General features: G+C 33.3%; 2 protein-coding genes across 5 annotated transcripts; one reads left to right on the forward strand and one right to left on the reverse strand.

The window, feature by feature from the left end:
* Positions 1 to 2,710: 2,710 nt before the first annotated feature.
* LOC142531619 (uncharacterized) lies at positions 2,711 to 6,159 on the forward strand. Its single transcript, XM_075637824.1, has 6 exons — positions 2,711 to 3,135; positions 4,808 to 5,150; positions 5,230 to 5,314; positions 5,468 to 5,554; positions 5,641 to 5,886; positions 5,983 to 6,159. The coding sequence occupies exons 1-6, from the start codon at positions 2,990 to 2,992 to the stop codon at positions 6,054 to 6,056; spliced, it is 981 nt and encodes a 326-aa protein (XP_075493939.1). The 5' UTR covers positions 2,711 to 2,989; the 3' UTR covers positions 6,057 to 6,159.
* A 579-nt stretch (positions 6,160 to 6,738) lies between these two features.
* On the reverse strand, positions 6,739 to 11,096 carry LOC142531063 (protein WVD2-like 2). 4 transcript variants are annotated; one of them, XM_075637074.1, is made up of 7 exons: positions 10,920 to 11,096; positions 9,315 to 9,702; positions 8,119 to 8,207; positions 7,908 to 7,998; positions 7,695 to 7,766; positions 7,488 to 7,598; positions 6,739 to 7,182 (listed from the first exon to the last, which is right to left on the reverse strand). In XM_075637074.1, exons 2-7 carry the CDS (start codon positions 9,693 to 9,695, stop codon positions 7,006 to 7,008), a joined length of 921 nt encoding a protein of 306 aa, XP_075493189.1. In that variant the 5' UTR covers positions 9,696 to 9,702; positions 10,920 to 11,096; the 3' UTR covers positions 6,739 to 7,005. The 4 variants fall into 4 exon arrangements, with proteins under 4 accessions (XP_075493189.1, XP_075493187.1, XP_075493190.1 ...); XM_075637072.1 differs by having other exon boundaries at positions 9,315 to 9,762; XM_075637075.1 differs by having other exon boundaries at positions 9,315 to 9,699; positions 10,888 to 11,096.
* Positions 11,097 to 13,642: the final 2,546 nt, after the last annotated feature.

Raw genomic sequence — 13,642 nt, forward strand, 5'->3', positions numbered from 1 at the left:
CTTCTCTCTCACATGTGGGTAAGAAAGCTGCCCAGCCTACTTTCAAACTAATTGCAATTGAAGAAAAAAGGGAGAAATAATGAAAAAGTTCTGTGATATAAAATCCCGAATTAGGATGCCCAGTTGGAAGGTCTGGTAACACGTTTATTGGAATCCATAGCTGAATTCAAGTTAGGCAGACCCTAAACTCGTGATAGAAGCCTTCTTTCTCTAGTAGGAAATCAAACACATCGGGAAGGCTGAAGTACTAATCTCAGGTAATGTCCGGAAGAATTGTGTATGGAATTGACGTTCCATATCGTGCCAAGTCATAATAGAGTTTCGAGGTAGTGTTGCATACCATGTGAAAGCAGTACTGGTCAGGGAATTGGGGAACAAACGTAACTTGTAATTAGAAAAGTTCTCCAAATTTGCCAATTCCCCACACTGAATTGTAAACATGGCCACATGTTTCACGCTGGATTGACCGTCTTCCCCGAAATATAACGTGAAGTCTGGAATGCGGTATCCTTTTGGATAAGGGTTGTCACGATCCACAACATCAGGATACGGTTTATGGAATTCTGGTCGGTTGATTGGCCTCACTCATGGGCCATACAACTCTTGAATCACATCACGTACCATCTCAAAATCCAACGTTGGAGTTTGTCTTAACTGGTGAGGAGGATAAATTGCCCCCCGAGTGTTATTCCCCAAACCTGGCGCTGAATATCCACGCATTCCCCCATCAACATACATCCCTGGATGTAAGTTAGGAGACGTCACAGAGAACACGTTACCAGCCATTTGTTTACTGTTGCTGCAGTTTTGGAATTTCAACCCCAACTCCTCATCCCTTTTTTGCGGAGGAGTGTATCTCCCTTCCCTGGCAGATTCAGGAATTCGTGCTTCCCCCAAGCGGCGACTTTCACCTGCCTGAGAAACTTCTGTTCCTTGGCCTTGATCTTTCAGCAGCTTGACGTCATTCTCTTGAAGTTTATCACTCTCTGGTATAACCACTTCGCCTTTTGCAGACTTTCTTCATTCCTTCATTTCTGACACAAATTCCATCATGACAGTAGCGAAAGTTTGAGTCATTTCCTTGAGATCGCTGCGGATATTTTTCTCCATGGCCAACATGAAGTTCGGCGAAGACCCATCACCACCAGAAACAGCAATTCCTTCCTTCATAGTCTCTTCCTCGAACTGGTGTACGAGCCTTTCAACTGTTCTTCCTTCCGCATCAGTTTCCTGAAACTCTTCTTGTGAGCGATGACCTTTCCCCAGTGATGGAGGAATTCCTTCACTCTTCTCAGTACGCTTTGGAGGCATTGGGTCCCACTGGGCGTGCCAACTTGTTTGTCACGAAAATTTGCGGGCGTGCCAGGCACGTGATCGTGCCAAAGTTGTGAATGATCTGACTCCGTTTACCAAGCGTTGCGAGTCTTGATTCAGTCGTAAGTTCTAACTCCTTCGAAATGGCTCAAAAACGAAAACATAAAATGAGGAATAAGACAAAATTACAGGAGGAATCCATGAACAACATCAAATTTAATTACGCTGTTATGAATTTGAACGACATTATCACAAAAAAGTTGAAGGAATATTTAAAAATCTCAAGGAACTAAAATACTGGAAATTGGAAAAAGATGAACTATTGAGAGGAATTCTGCAGAGCTTTGCTGTAGATTTGTTGTGTTGATTTTGTCGGTAGTCACTTTCTGATTATTCCTTCTGCTTTTGTTACACTCCGTGGGGAGTTTCAACCACATTCCACGATCATTCACGTTGGGTCGTGGCTTAACCCTCGTATCGTGCTTTTCTTGGACCAACTGCCTGCAACTCTTGTGGGCTTAGCATCTGTTGGGCTGTTGTTGGGCTTTGGTAAATCTTGTGCGCTTCTTGGATTATATTTTAGGCACAACAGATATATACAATAACAATAATGATTTAAAAGTTAATACATCCGTATATAATGTATTCCAACACACACAAGATATACAATTCTATCATATATTATCTCAAAATATTAAAACTAGCTTTTTATATTTTAAGTACGTTCTATAGATGGAATTAAATTTTAAAATCTCATATATATGAATAAATGAATATTTTTTTAGAAGAAAACTTAGTTAAATAAAAATCTTGAAAGGTAAATTTCCTATAATATTATAATTGTGAGCTCAAAAAAAAAATTGAAATGAAATAGAATGATTTTAATTATTTATTAAAAGTAAAAATTGATTTCAAATTTATATTTATGAAGTAATAAATGGAGTACTAATTATTTTTTAAATAAACAGCCATGTTTCAAAATTATTAAGATCATATTTAGATTAACAATAACATTTTAATTCCTCCGATTTAAAATTTCTGGTCCGGCCCATTTTTTTATCTCTCACAGCACTCACAAATTCGCTGGCCCTTAATATAATTAAGATTGTTTAATAAATTACACATCATCACTACAAAAAAACATTATAAATTAATTAAATGACTCATTTTTTTTATATATAAAATACATATACAACCAATTAAATATTATTTAAATGTTTTAATATTGGTATGATTTTAAATCTCGGAACAGTTATTTAGTTAGCCATATTTTGTTGTTTAATTAATTTTAATCCGTTATTTTTGTTTTTTATATTTTTGTAATTTTAATATATATTTTTTTTCATGAACTCAAATTGCAAAAAAATTAAATTGAAATTTGTCTGGACCAAAATCGATAAATATAGGTTACCAAAATTGCTTATGCCATGGGGAAGGATTGACCTAAATTTCCCTTGTAATCTAGGATCTACTCTCCATCAAAATCCGTACGCAAATTGCACAAAGATTTGATTTTTACCGCATCCCTTTTAATCTATGCTGAATGCTAATGCATACGAGATGTCATAGCTCTATACTCGTTAATTTGTCGATTTGAAAGTTGGGTCGGAGAGCGAATTACAGATTTTTTTGTTTGCCTCGATACTTTTTTGTTGAATCGAAAAAACTCTGAATAATGGCGGGTGTGGCGTTACTTTTGGATTTTCTGAGAAAAAATCCTAGCTATAGCGGTCAACAGGTTCATCCGAGATCCCTTTTGTCCAACACTCTTGCTGCCTCTTTCGCTGTTTCAACACCTTTTGCATACAGGGCTTTGTTCGGGTGAGTTTGTATTTGAGCTTAAGTTTCCTTTTTCTTTTTCTTTTTTGGCATGTATTTTTATACCGACTTTTATAATACAGAGAGCTTGCTAGTTATATGATCTCAAAGTAGTAGAATGTGCTGAATTATGAAAATGCTAGAGATTGTTGTTTGGGATGATGGTTTATTTTTAAAAAATTATCCATCAATTTTTTATTTTTATTTTTTCATTTAAAGCCGTTCCCTATAGCCTCGGGCTGTTTGTACTGTTTTTATTATGATTATTGTTAAGAGAATAAGTGACTTGTTTATTCAAATTCCGAGTCCCCACTTACATACCTCCTGATTAAGTTTTCTTCTTAGTATCAAATATGAAGTCTGAAAATAGTACTCATACGATGATAAAGTTGAGGGAAACATAGTTGAGTTGGAGCCATGGCACATGGAATAGTGGTTAATCTTCTTTGGCTTTTAACTCTGTCTTTCTTCCGTACTGGATCGAGCCAAGCTATGAAGATTATAGTCCAAGAGAAATTACTGAATGATTGTTGGAGTCATCACACTGTCTTGGAGCTTTACTTATATGCATACGAGGACAGTAGGAGTAGCCTTGGCATCCTTTGGATTCCTCCCATCATTTATTAGGTGGAAAAATATCAGCTGGTGATGGGAATGGAATGAACTTGCGAACAAGATGAAGATAGGAGCGGGTAATTAGAGCCCGATGCATGACATCTGACATTTGAGAATTACGGAAGGGGATTCTCAGCCGTCTTAATTCCATTTTACTCCTTATGAACAATATATTAGAAATGCAAACAGATAACTAAGTGGTATCACTTCCCCCTTAATGATGGATTCTCCTTTAGCATCTGTTTGGAACGTATAAGCTTAAAAGAACCATTAATCTAAGTAAATCATGAATTTCACTTCATAGTTACTGGGATGGAAATCTTTCATAACTAAACCTAGAGGCGTGCTGCTATTTCCCCAGCTAATTCATTGTTGTGTAGCAGATTATTAGTTCATCGAGGGTGTTAGACACGTGCAGCAATAGCTTCGAGGTGATGGGAAGTGAGTAGAAGCTGCCAGGGAGCATGAGAAGGTTCTTGCAGTGGTGGCCACGATTGAAAGAATGAACCAATCTGGAATATTAGGCGCGCACACACATTTATGTAATGTGTAATGTGTGTGTAAATGTATACAGGCTGATTATCTATGCAATCAGTGTTTGTGTGTACTCAATAAATGGTTTTTATATTACCGATTTGGTTATTGATCTATCATCCCTGTAAAGGTGTCACCTTTGAGTGAGAGTACACATCCGTGTACTTGTTTTTGTTGTGAGTAGATGTTTTACTGCTTATATAAAGAAATGATTGGTTTCAGCTCACATGGACTTTATTGTATGCTTGTGTTCGTGAATAAATTTGTAATTGGTTGCCTGATAATTAATGGTTGTATCTCTTTGCAACATATGATTGTGGTTGTGAATGGGTGGCGGAGATTTCATTTATTGCAAATTGCAACTCGAAGTCACCATTGTCTTTATCAGTATCTCTCTCCTTTTAATCAAGTCAGTGTATGACTGGACTGATGAAACATGAATTTTTGTCAAAATTCAATGAAATTCATTGATGACCTGATAACGTATTGGTTTTGACATATCTCTATAATGATGACTGTGTACCAGAAATGGTGAAACACACATTGCTTACTGCGACGCTGGGCTGGCGGTAGGTGAAGATTACCTGTCTAATATATGGACTCCATCTGGAAGTATATTTCGAGACGACACGCTGAAACACAGTACGAAAACGTACAACATTGAAATGAAACCACTATTTTCAGCATTTCATTGGAAAGCTCTCGCACTGACCTCATTGAGGTCGTTTGTGTTATTTTATTTGCCCCTTTTGGAGCCTCAGTCACCAATGGAAGAGGATGATGATAATTTTTTTCAAGAAAATCCATACGAGGCTCGTGTGGATTTGATTGTGCCTTTCAAGAAGTCTGTGAAACAAATTTGTCGTGAGGTGACCTTTTTCCCTCTCTAATTTTAAATTTTGCGCCCATTCAAATGTCAGACTAATACTAGGAGAAGTTTTGGTTCAGACCACTGTAGTTACGACAAGACGTGTTCTTGAAAGACTCGCAGTTCACTATATTTCACAGCGTATGGCTTGGAAACTTCTCAAAGGTACCCTTTTCCCAAATCATGCGATACAAATTAATTTACTTCTCATCACTTTCATCGTCCGATGTGATGCATTTTTAAACATGAAACATAATTTGTTAATAAATATAAAATGTATTGAACTGCTGGAATGATACTGTTAACTACTTCTTGCAGATGCTCCAAAGTCAGCCACTCGGAAGGCTGGAAGGGGAATGACGACTTCAAACTACGTTTTCTGCGTCAGCAGAACCACTTTCAGAGGTAATTCAATTAACTTCTCCGCACGAATCTTGTTTGACTTGGTTGAAACAGAATGCTGGTTCAAGTTTTGTCCCATTTTTAAACAGGGCATTTTCTTGGAGTTTTGGCATCATGGTTTGTCCAAGTGGGCATTGATATCTATCGATTCTTTACTTCTACGTATAAAAACAAAGAAGCGAGTGGTGATACAGTAAATACAGCAGAAAATTTTCAGATTCTTGGGAAGAAAATTTATGGTACCACGATTAGGTGCAGTGCGTCGCTCGTGTTTGCTTCCATTGGCGGTGGGATAGGAGCTGCTGTCATTCGCCCTTCAACTGGTCAATGGATTGGTATGGGTAAATCTGAACGGGGAAATGAAAAATTCGTTTTAAGTTCATCCATGTTCAAGGTCTAATCAATATATATATATATTTTCTTTAATGCAGGTTGTGCCCTTGGGGATATGGCAGGACCTATTATAATTTCGTTTTGTTTTGAGAAACTTTGCATTGATCTCTGAGTTGTCGTATTTGTACTTTTCATTATCCAACTGGTGTGGTAGTATCTCAACATTTATTGGAGCTTTTATTTATATGAGAAGATTAACCCTCATGTTTTCTTTTTCGAACCTACTTACGAAGCTTGAGCTTATATATTCTCGGTCAAAGCTCAGTCAGCAAAATTTGTATTCTTACAGTATTAAATCAAACATAATTGTTTGTTCTTGTGCATTCTCGTATACATCGGTTGAAAATCTATTTAATTTTTCCTCACAATAAAATGCAAGACCTCATGATTCCTATTTTAGCTTAAATCAAACTCAATCCTCAACAAGTCTGACTCTTTTGTTGCGTTGCGTTGCGTTGCTCGAGACTAAAACTTTTATTTTATTATGCCATGATTCTGTTTGTTTTTTCAAAAATGATATTTCATGAGAAGAGATTATGAATTATATATAATATAAAGATAATAAATAATTGTATTATGAATGATATATGATATAAAGATAATAAATAATTGCATGAATAATAGAATATCATTTTCTTGTCCTTCCCATTGATCGATTTATGTTTGTATATATATTATTTAATATTTAATTTTACGTAAAGTGATTTGTCCTTCAGATATAACTTGTGAGATCAATTTCAAAAGCAAATTTGTCCCCCAAAAAGCAGCCCAGCCCTTGTGCATAATAACAATAATAAAACATCTTAAACGTGCATTGTATTTGTACCCAATACATTAAGGAAACATAATCAATTGTAAATTACACGACATATACAGCTCATAAATTAGATCACTTTTCACAATTCGCCACGGTAAAAGAGTTGCCTTACCAGAATACAACAAAACTAGGGAGAGTTTTTTGTGCTCTAATAGTCAAACTGAAACTACAGAAGAAAATCACGACTCAACAGAAATGTTTGCACCGCCCAGTTCTTTGGCAAGAGAATTTTCCACTGTCCCTTTCAACTGTTTTGGATGATCCTTGGATTTCCAGTACCACTCAACTTTTCCTTATAAACACCCACACTGTAACGAGTTGCTCGCCCACTAGGTCCCTTTTCCACTGGAGATGATCTCACTGCATCTCCAAAGCTCTTTCTCCGTGTTAGATTTGGTGATTTGGCGCGGGTCACTGGCAACTGCATACGACAAAACTGGTCACATAATTTGTTTTAAATAAGGAAAAGAATGACAGGGTGGATTATTTACCATCAGAAAATGGGTAACATGAAAGGCCTAAACGTTTTTCCAAGAACTCGTATCATAAGGTTTTGGCAGATGTTACAGAAATGGATATAATCTGCATAAATATGCTATGAGGCATCTAGTTTATCAGGATATTCCTTTGTTCAATTTTTACTTGGTCTAGATATCATATGAGAACTTGCAGTGAAATGTTGTCTGGTGTCAATATGACGTAAATCTTACATACAGGCTGAAATACCTTTTTAAGCTCAGCTTTCGGGGGAGGTCCTTCGCGATAAAAACTTGGAACTGGCTTTGCTTTGTATGTCATGCTCTTTCTCAGCTGCTTTATAGCTGCTAGTTCTTCCTCCTAAAGCCAGAAGAGAACATAGATAACATTAGAACATAGAGAACACATTGTATACAACACCAAATTAAAAAATCCTGCCACAAAGTAAACCTCCACCTTGGTTCTAGCTTCATATTCAAGTTTCTCTTGCTCCAAAGCTTTGTGTTTTTCCTCCAACTTAGCATAAAACTAAAAATGGACGGCGCAGACAAAAATAAGGAAAATTAAAGGTGGGCGAAGTCAAAACTATGGAAATTTTGTTAAAAGAAAGAGCAAATGAGATTGATGACAACATAAAGTAAATCTATTTCGGTGCTTAATCAGAAGTACCTGCTTCCGTCTCTCTGCACGATCCACGCAAACAAATGATGGAGCCACTGCTACAGTGACTTGGGATTTGATTGTTCGTGACGTGGCAGTGCTACCAATGCTAAGGAAATTAACATTACAAAAACAAGAAATAAAGAGAGAAAGAAATTAGAAGGCAAAAAAAAGGAAAATTCATGAGGAAAAAGAAGAGGAAGACTCAGACAAAGGATACGAGGATGCCAAAGACCAATTATCATCTTCGTCATAAAATTTAGTGTCATGAGGTTGCAGCTGCTTCCTCGACATAAAAGGAAAGTTAGCCTGGAACAAAAATGGCCAAGATCAGAGCCAAACAATAATTTCCACTTAAGCCAAAGTGAAAATCACTTTGCTAAATCTACCACTGACAAGAGGCAGCCTTTCACCTCTCAATAGGCACAAACCACATTAAATACCATGAAACCAAAATCTGAAGTGACCTTTTCTTCTTCCTGTTTTCGTATAATCATATCGGTGCAACTTATCCAGTATTGCCAACACGATTTATCAAGACACAATAAAACTTCACTAAACAGCCAACAATATCTTAGACTATGAACTATTTACATGAATGTCAAAGTAACGAGGATTCTCATCATGCCAATGCACCATACTAAAAATCAAGGTTCTAAAAAGCGTGAAGCGCTCCGAAGCACGGATGTCGAGCTCCAAGTTTTTCAAGTTTAAGCGAGATTAGCACATGCTTAAGCGTAAAAAAATGTTTTTTATTTTTAATGTAATTGTAATTATCTCAAACCAATAAATATATAAAATAATACATAAATATGATAAATTTAAGTTTGATGCATTAATTTTCATATTTATAAAAACATAAAAATCTCAAAATTACAATCTTTATTTGTTTTTGCAACTAGATCACATTAAAAAATGTTAAATATTTGTTAAATCATTATCACATATTCACAAATACTTAATCATAATTAAAATTAAAAAATAAACATCGAAATTATAAACCTAATTTATTATTTTAAAATAAAAAGACATACCTTCAAAATAAAAATTTAAAAACAAATAGATGCGATTAATTGTGTTTAAGCACACTTAATTACGCTTAATTCGGTCAAACTACAATTTAACCGTTTTTTCCGAAGCGGGGCGTTTTTGTCGAGTTTCAAGCTTAAACGTGCTTAAGCGGAGCTTTTTAGAACACTGCTAGAAATTCAATATCTTCATTAAAAAACATAAGGTGGATGAAGTTAAAAACTAATAATGCATTAAAGTTCAGAATAGTTGGGTGATTAGCTGAGCAACTCCTTATCTCAAGAGGTCATGGGCTGACAATCCCTTATCCTGTTTCTCTCGAACCCGGCTCAGTGATAGACGAATGGAGAAGAGATACAAATACAACATGACATTTAAAGCATTTACCTGTGACTTCTTAGCATCACTTGGAGAATGCATGTCATTAGACTTTGGCGAACATTTTTCACCCGAATCATTAATTTCACCCTCAGGACCAGGTGCTTGAGTTTCAAAAGAATTCGAATTATTTGACCCATTGACAGCAGAGCCCGATTCAGGCTTCACCGGCGAGCTCAATTTTTTGTCAGTTGAATATTGAGGCTCATCCATTTTTTTCTCCTGGGGGTCATGGTTGATGCTTTTGATACCTTTTGAAGTATTATCCTCTAGCTCATAATCCTTTGTATCAACACTTTCTGGTGCATCTTTTGGTGCAGCATCATTTGACTTCAAATTGACAGCACCGGGCTTCTTGTCAATGTGTAGACCAGCCACATTCCTCCCCATCTTCCTGCTTGGAAACAACTCCAATGTATCAAATGACATGGGGTTTTTGATACTTCAGATATCCTTTCTTGTAAAGAGAGAGGATGGTTTCATGGAATGAAAAGAGTTTTTCAACATCCCAAAAAAATAAAGCATGCTCCCAGCCTTTGGAAAGCTAAATTTGAGATCTTAAAATAAAACTCTCTGGGAAATAGAAGAATCCTAATAACTTCGACTGAATAGCATAATTAAAATGTAATCACCATGATCTTTATTTAGGTGTATTTCTACATGGAGGTGTTACAGAAATCAATAATTATATACTTTTCAAAAGGAACATCATTCAAACAATAAGGAAGAATTCAAAAGGCTTGATAATTTGTTGATATCATTTGTTAGTTCAATCCAATCAACTTTTTCAAATTTATCGATATTATATTATATCACCCTTCTCTGGGCAAAATACATGATCCTAAGTGAAATGAAATTTAAAAAGCAACAAACAATTTTCCCATAAATTTAAATACTTGTGAATAATAGATGACGATCTTAGCATATCATTATTGCAAGACTTTCTCCAAGAGCATTGAGCAAAAGAATTCAGCCCATCATTCAAATTTACATGAATTTTGCAGCTTTTTTTCTTTTTCTTTTCTTTTTTCACAAAAAAAGGCAGATATTACTAATCCAACAAGAGGTAGAAAAATGCAGCAAACTCCTCGCCCCCTTGAAAACCAAAGGTTGTTCATTTCAGTTGAACACCAAGGATTCCCAATTCCAATAAACGAATAAGGAAACAAAACCCAGGAAAAAAGAAAGAAAAGAAAAGAACATAAATCAAATTAAAAATGACCCAATCGCCCAAACTTCCCCCATTTCCAAACCAAGTAAAATCATTAAAAATGAAGACAAAACATTCAAAACTTTCTTATAATGCGCGTCTAAAAAGTAAAAAAAAAATCAAAATTTATGCAAACATATTTCGAAAACACAAGTTCAAGATCACTCTTTCAAAGGCTCTCATTTCACGTAACAGATTACCATGAAATTCAAACAAATTCCAAATAAAACAATATTGCACCCACAGAAACGTATATGCACAAGGAGACAACGAGGTCAACAGCAGCCAACAAATAAAAGATATGGAAAATGCAGATCCAGCAAACCACCGCAAACGAATGCCTAAAAATCAAGAAATCCAGCTAAAACTTACCAGCTAACCCAAAAAAAAAAAAAAACACTTACAAAGGAATTTTTCTTCTCCCTTTCCGATCTGAGCAACAAATTGACCACCACCGCTGACTAAAACAAAAACAAACGTGAGCCCAACTTTTTTCTCTCTCTATTTCCAGGAGATTTTTCTACATATATATATATATATATATATATATATATATATATATTCCCCAAGAATGATTTTGTTCCCACAAATTTCCTTTTCTTTGTTTTGTTTTATTTTTATATTCTCCTCTTTTCTCAGTTGTCTCTCGAAAACGTTAATAAAATTGTGGATATAATTTTGTTTTGAGATTCTTTGGATATTTTATTATACTAGCAAGTAACACGTGCATTGCAGTGCACGTGGTGAATAAACATTGTAATGAGTAAGTGGACATAAAACACTTATATTGAGTGAAATCGAAGAACCATTTTTTATTGAATATTCATAATATGAAAAAGTGTTATCAAATTTTTTCATTATCTTGAATTTTATGGTTTCTCCTTTGGAACATGATGAAATTTGTTTCTTTTTATGTGGTTTTGTAATTTCATTAGTATCTCAAATTAAAATTCAAAATGTTGATTTTATGTTATATAATAAATTATAATGAGCATGATACATAGAACGAATTAAACTGAAACAAATTTTGAAAAAAATATATATCTAAGCACCACGTATAAAGTATAATAAACTAAAAATTAACTCAATTATGGATTTTATAAATGCATAAATCATAATTTATATAAGTGAAGCACAATAATGACAAATAATTATTAATTTAAAATATTTGTGACTAACTCATCAAAATATTATCAAAACTAATGAAATAATAATATTGATCATGAAATATAACCTCTAATATTCAATTTAAATATTATTTAACCTCCAACAAAACTTTTTTACTTTTTGCTTTTAGAATTATATATCATAGATAAATTAATTTTCATATACATTAGTTAATGAATAAAGTTTTAAAAAGTACTTAATTTATATTTTTCATTAAGCCTTCAATTACGAGGTGAATAAATTCTTTAAAAAATATTAACTTTTAAAATTTGTTTTCAATCGTTTTTAGACGGTTGAAAAATTTTCTCATGAATCACGTGAAAAATGCGGAAGGCAGTTCAATATTTCTAATGAAATTTTCAACCGGTTGACAATCTAAACAACAAGATATAGTTCGAAATATAAGGACTTGTGAAAAGTAAAGACATGAGAATTTTATGGATGTTCGGAGAAAAACACTTATACGTCACCCCTTCTTCCTCTGTATGAAGGATTCTATTAAAAGACTTTAGCTTTACAAAACTTTTTGCAACAACCCACTCCAATCAGGACTTATCACACTGCCTGTTTTGGAGTTCTTAGTGATCACTTTACACTTCTGGATTTTTAGAACTCTTAGTTCATCAGACACCACTATTAATCAAATAACTCAAAAGATTATTGATGTAAGTAAACAATTTGTTTTAGTAGCACAAATTTAATCATTGAATGATCAAATAACTTTCTGTTGAGTGCGTGCTTGATGAGCAATACATATATGATCTTTGATTGTGCTCAAACTCTTTAAGTATGCACGGTTGAAGATAATCACACTGTTGAAAGCTTGATGAATATGTATCGCGTTGATGTTTTTCTTACATACTTCCAGCTCTTCTTATATAAGCAGTCATTCTAATGGTCGGAAAGAGATGAGTAACGTTAACATGTAATACTTCCAGCTCTTCTTATTTTTATATGCTTAGTGATTGTATATATATGTTCATTGGACATTTCAAATTATATGTTTTCTATGATCCATTTTTTATTATCAAATAGGTCGTAATATTGAACATTTGAAATCATTTGCTTTTTAAGATTTACAGTTGTATCATAGACAAATTATATGCAATATTTTGTCACTTATTTTGTTGTTGATTTTTTTTTTAAAATTTCATAAATAGTATATATATATATATATATTATATATAAAAATTAAAAATTATAAATCAAAAGATCACATAATACCAAATTTTATGTATTGAATTTATAAATTTTTCTGAGATATAATTTTTTAAAAAATTACTTCTATTATCCATTTTTAAATATCAAATAAAATGATCATAAAATATGTGAAACGATGAAACTAATTGTTCTAAAATTTTGCCTTAAATTTGTATATTATGAGAGTTGATTTTAGAACTGAAGCCAAGATAAGATTTTAGTTCTGATTTTGATTTCACTGCTTTTGAAAAGCATGGTCGAGTTTAACTTTAGACCCTTACGCCTAAATCTTAAATAATCTTAGTAGATGTTTCTAATACTACCAAATTTTGTTTATTAAATTTATAAATTTGTCTGATATATAATTTTTTGAAAAAAAAATTCTATTAAAATCTTTAAATTTCTTATTATAGCTAACTCTCTGAATTTTTCTATGAGATTCATATTTTATGATATTATTAATATATTAACATTCATAATTGTTGATATAAATTCTACTAAATAATTTATTAAACTCTTTAATTTCAATTTTTAGTTAAAAACTCATAAAATATATTAGTATTAAATTTCATATTAATATATTATTATATACTTATCATGTTATAGTATTATTGCATATATAATTATTTTTTCTTATATCTTCTTGTGATATTATAATTTATTATTTAATTAGAAACTACCCTAAAATATAATTACAAAATTGAATTAAAATCATAAAATAACATGTAGATAAAAAATTAAAAGGGTAAAATATTTAAAG

This window comes from Primulina tabacum, chromosome 17 (assembly GCF_025594145.1).
Source record: "Primulina tabacum isolate GXHZ01 chromosome 17, ASM2559414v2, whole genome shotgun sequence".
Taxonomy (NCBI): Eukaryota; Viridiplantae; Streptophyta; class Magnoliopsida; order Lamiales; family Gesneriaceae; genus Primulina; species Primulina tabacum.

Bases quoted from the DNA above. Each gene is read 5' to 3' on its own strand.
- LOC142531619 (XM_075637824.1), top strand. From the start codon at position 2,990: ATGGCGGGTGTGGCGTTACTTTTGGATTTTCTGAGAAAAAATCCTAGC. The intron at 5,555-5,640 runs GTAATTCAATTA...ATTTTTAAACAG, and splicing joins CAGCAGAACCACTTTCAGAG to GGCATTTTCTTGGAGTTTTG. The intron at 5,887-5,982 runs GTATGGGTAAAT...TCTTTAATGCAG, and splicing joins TTCAACTGGTCAATGGATTG to GTTGTGCCCTTGGGGATATG.
- LOC142531063 (XM_075637072.1), bottom strand. From the start codon at position 9,734: ATGTCATTTGATACATTGGAGTTGTTTCCAAGCAGGAAGATGGGGAGG. The intron at 7,767-7,907 runs GTACTTCTGATT...GTCCATTTTTAG, and splicing joins GTGCAGAGAGACGGAAGCAG to TTTTATGCTAAGTTGGAGGA. The intron at 7,599-7,694 runs GTGGAGGTTTAC...TTCTGGCTTTAG, and splicing joins AATATGAAGCTAGAACCAAG to GAGGAAGAACTAGCAGCTAT.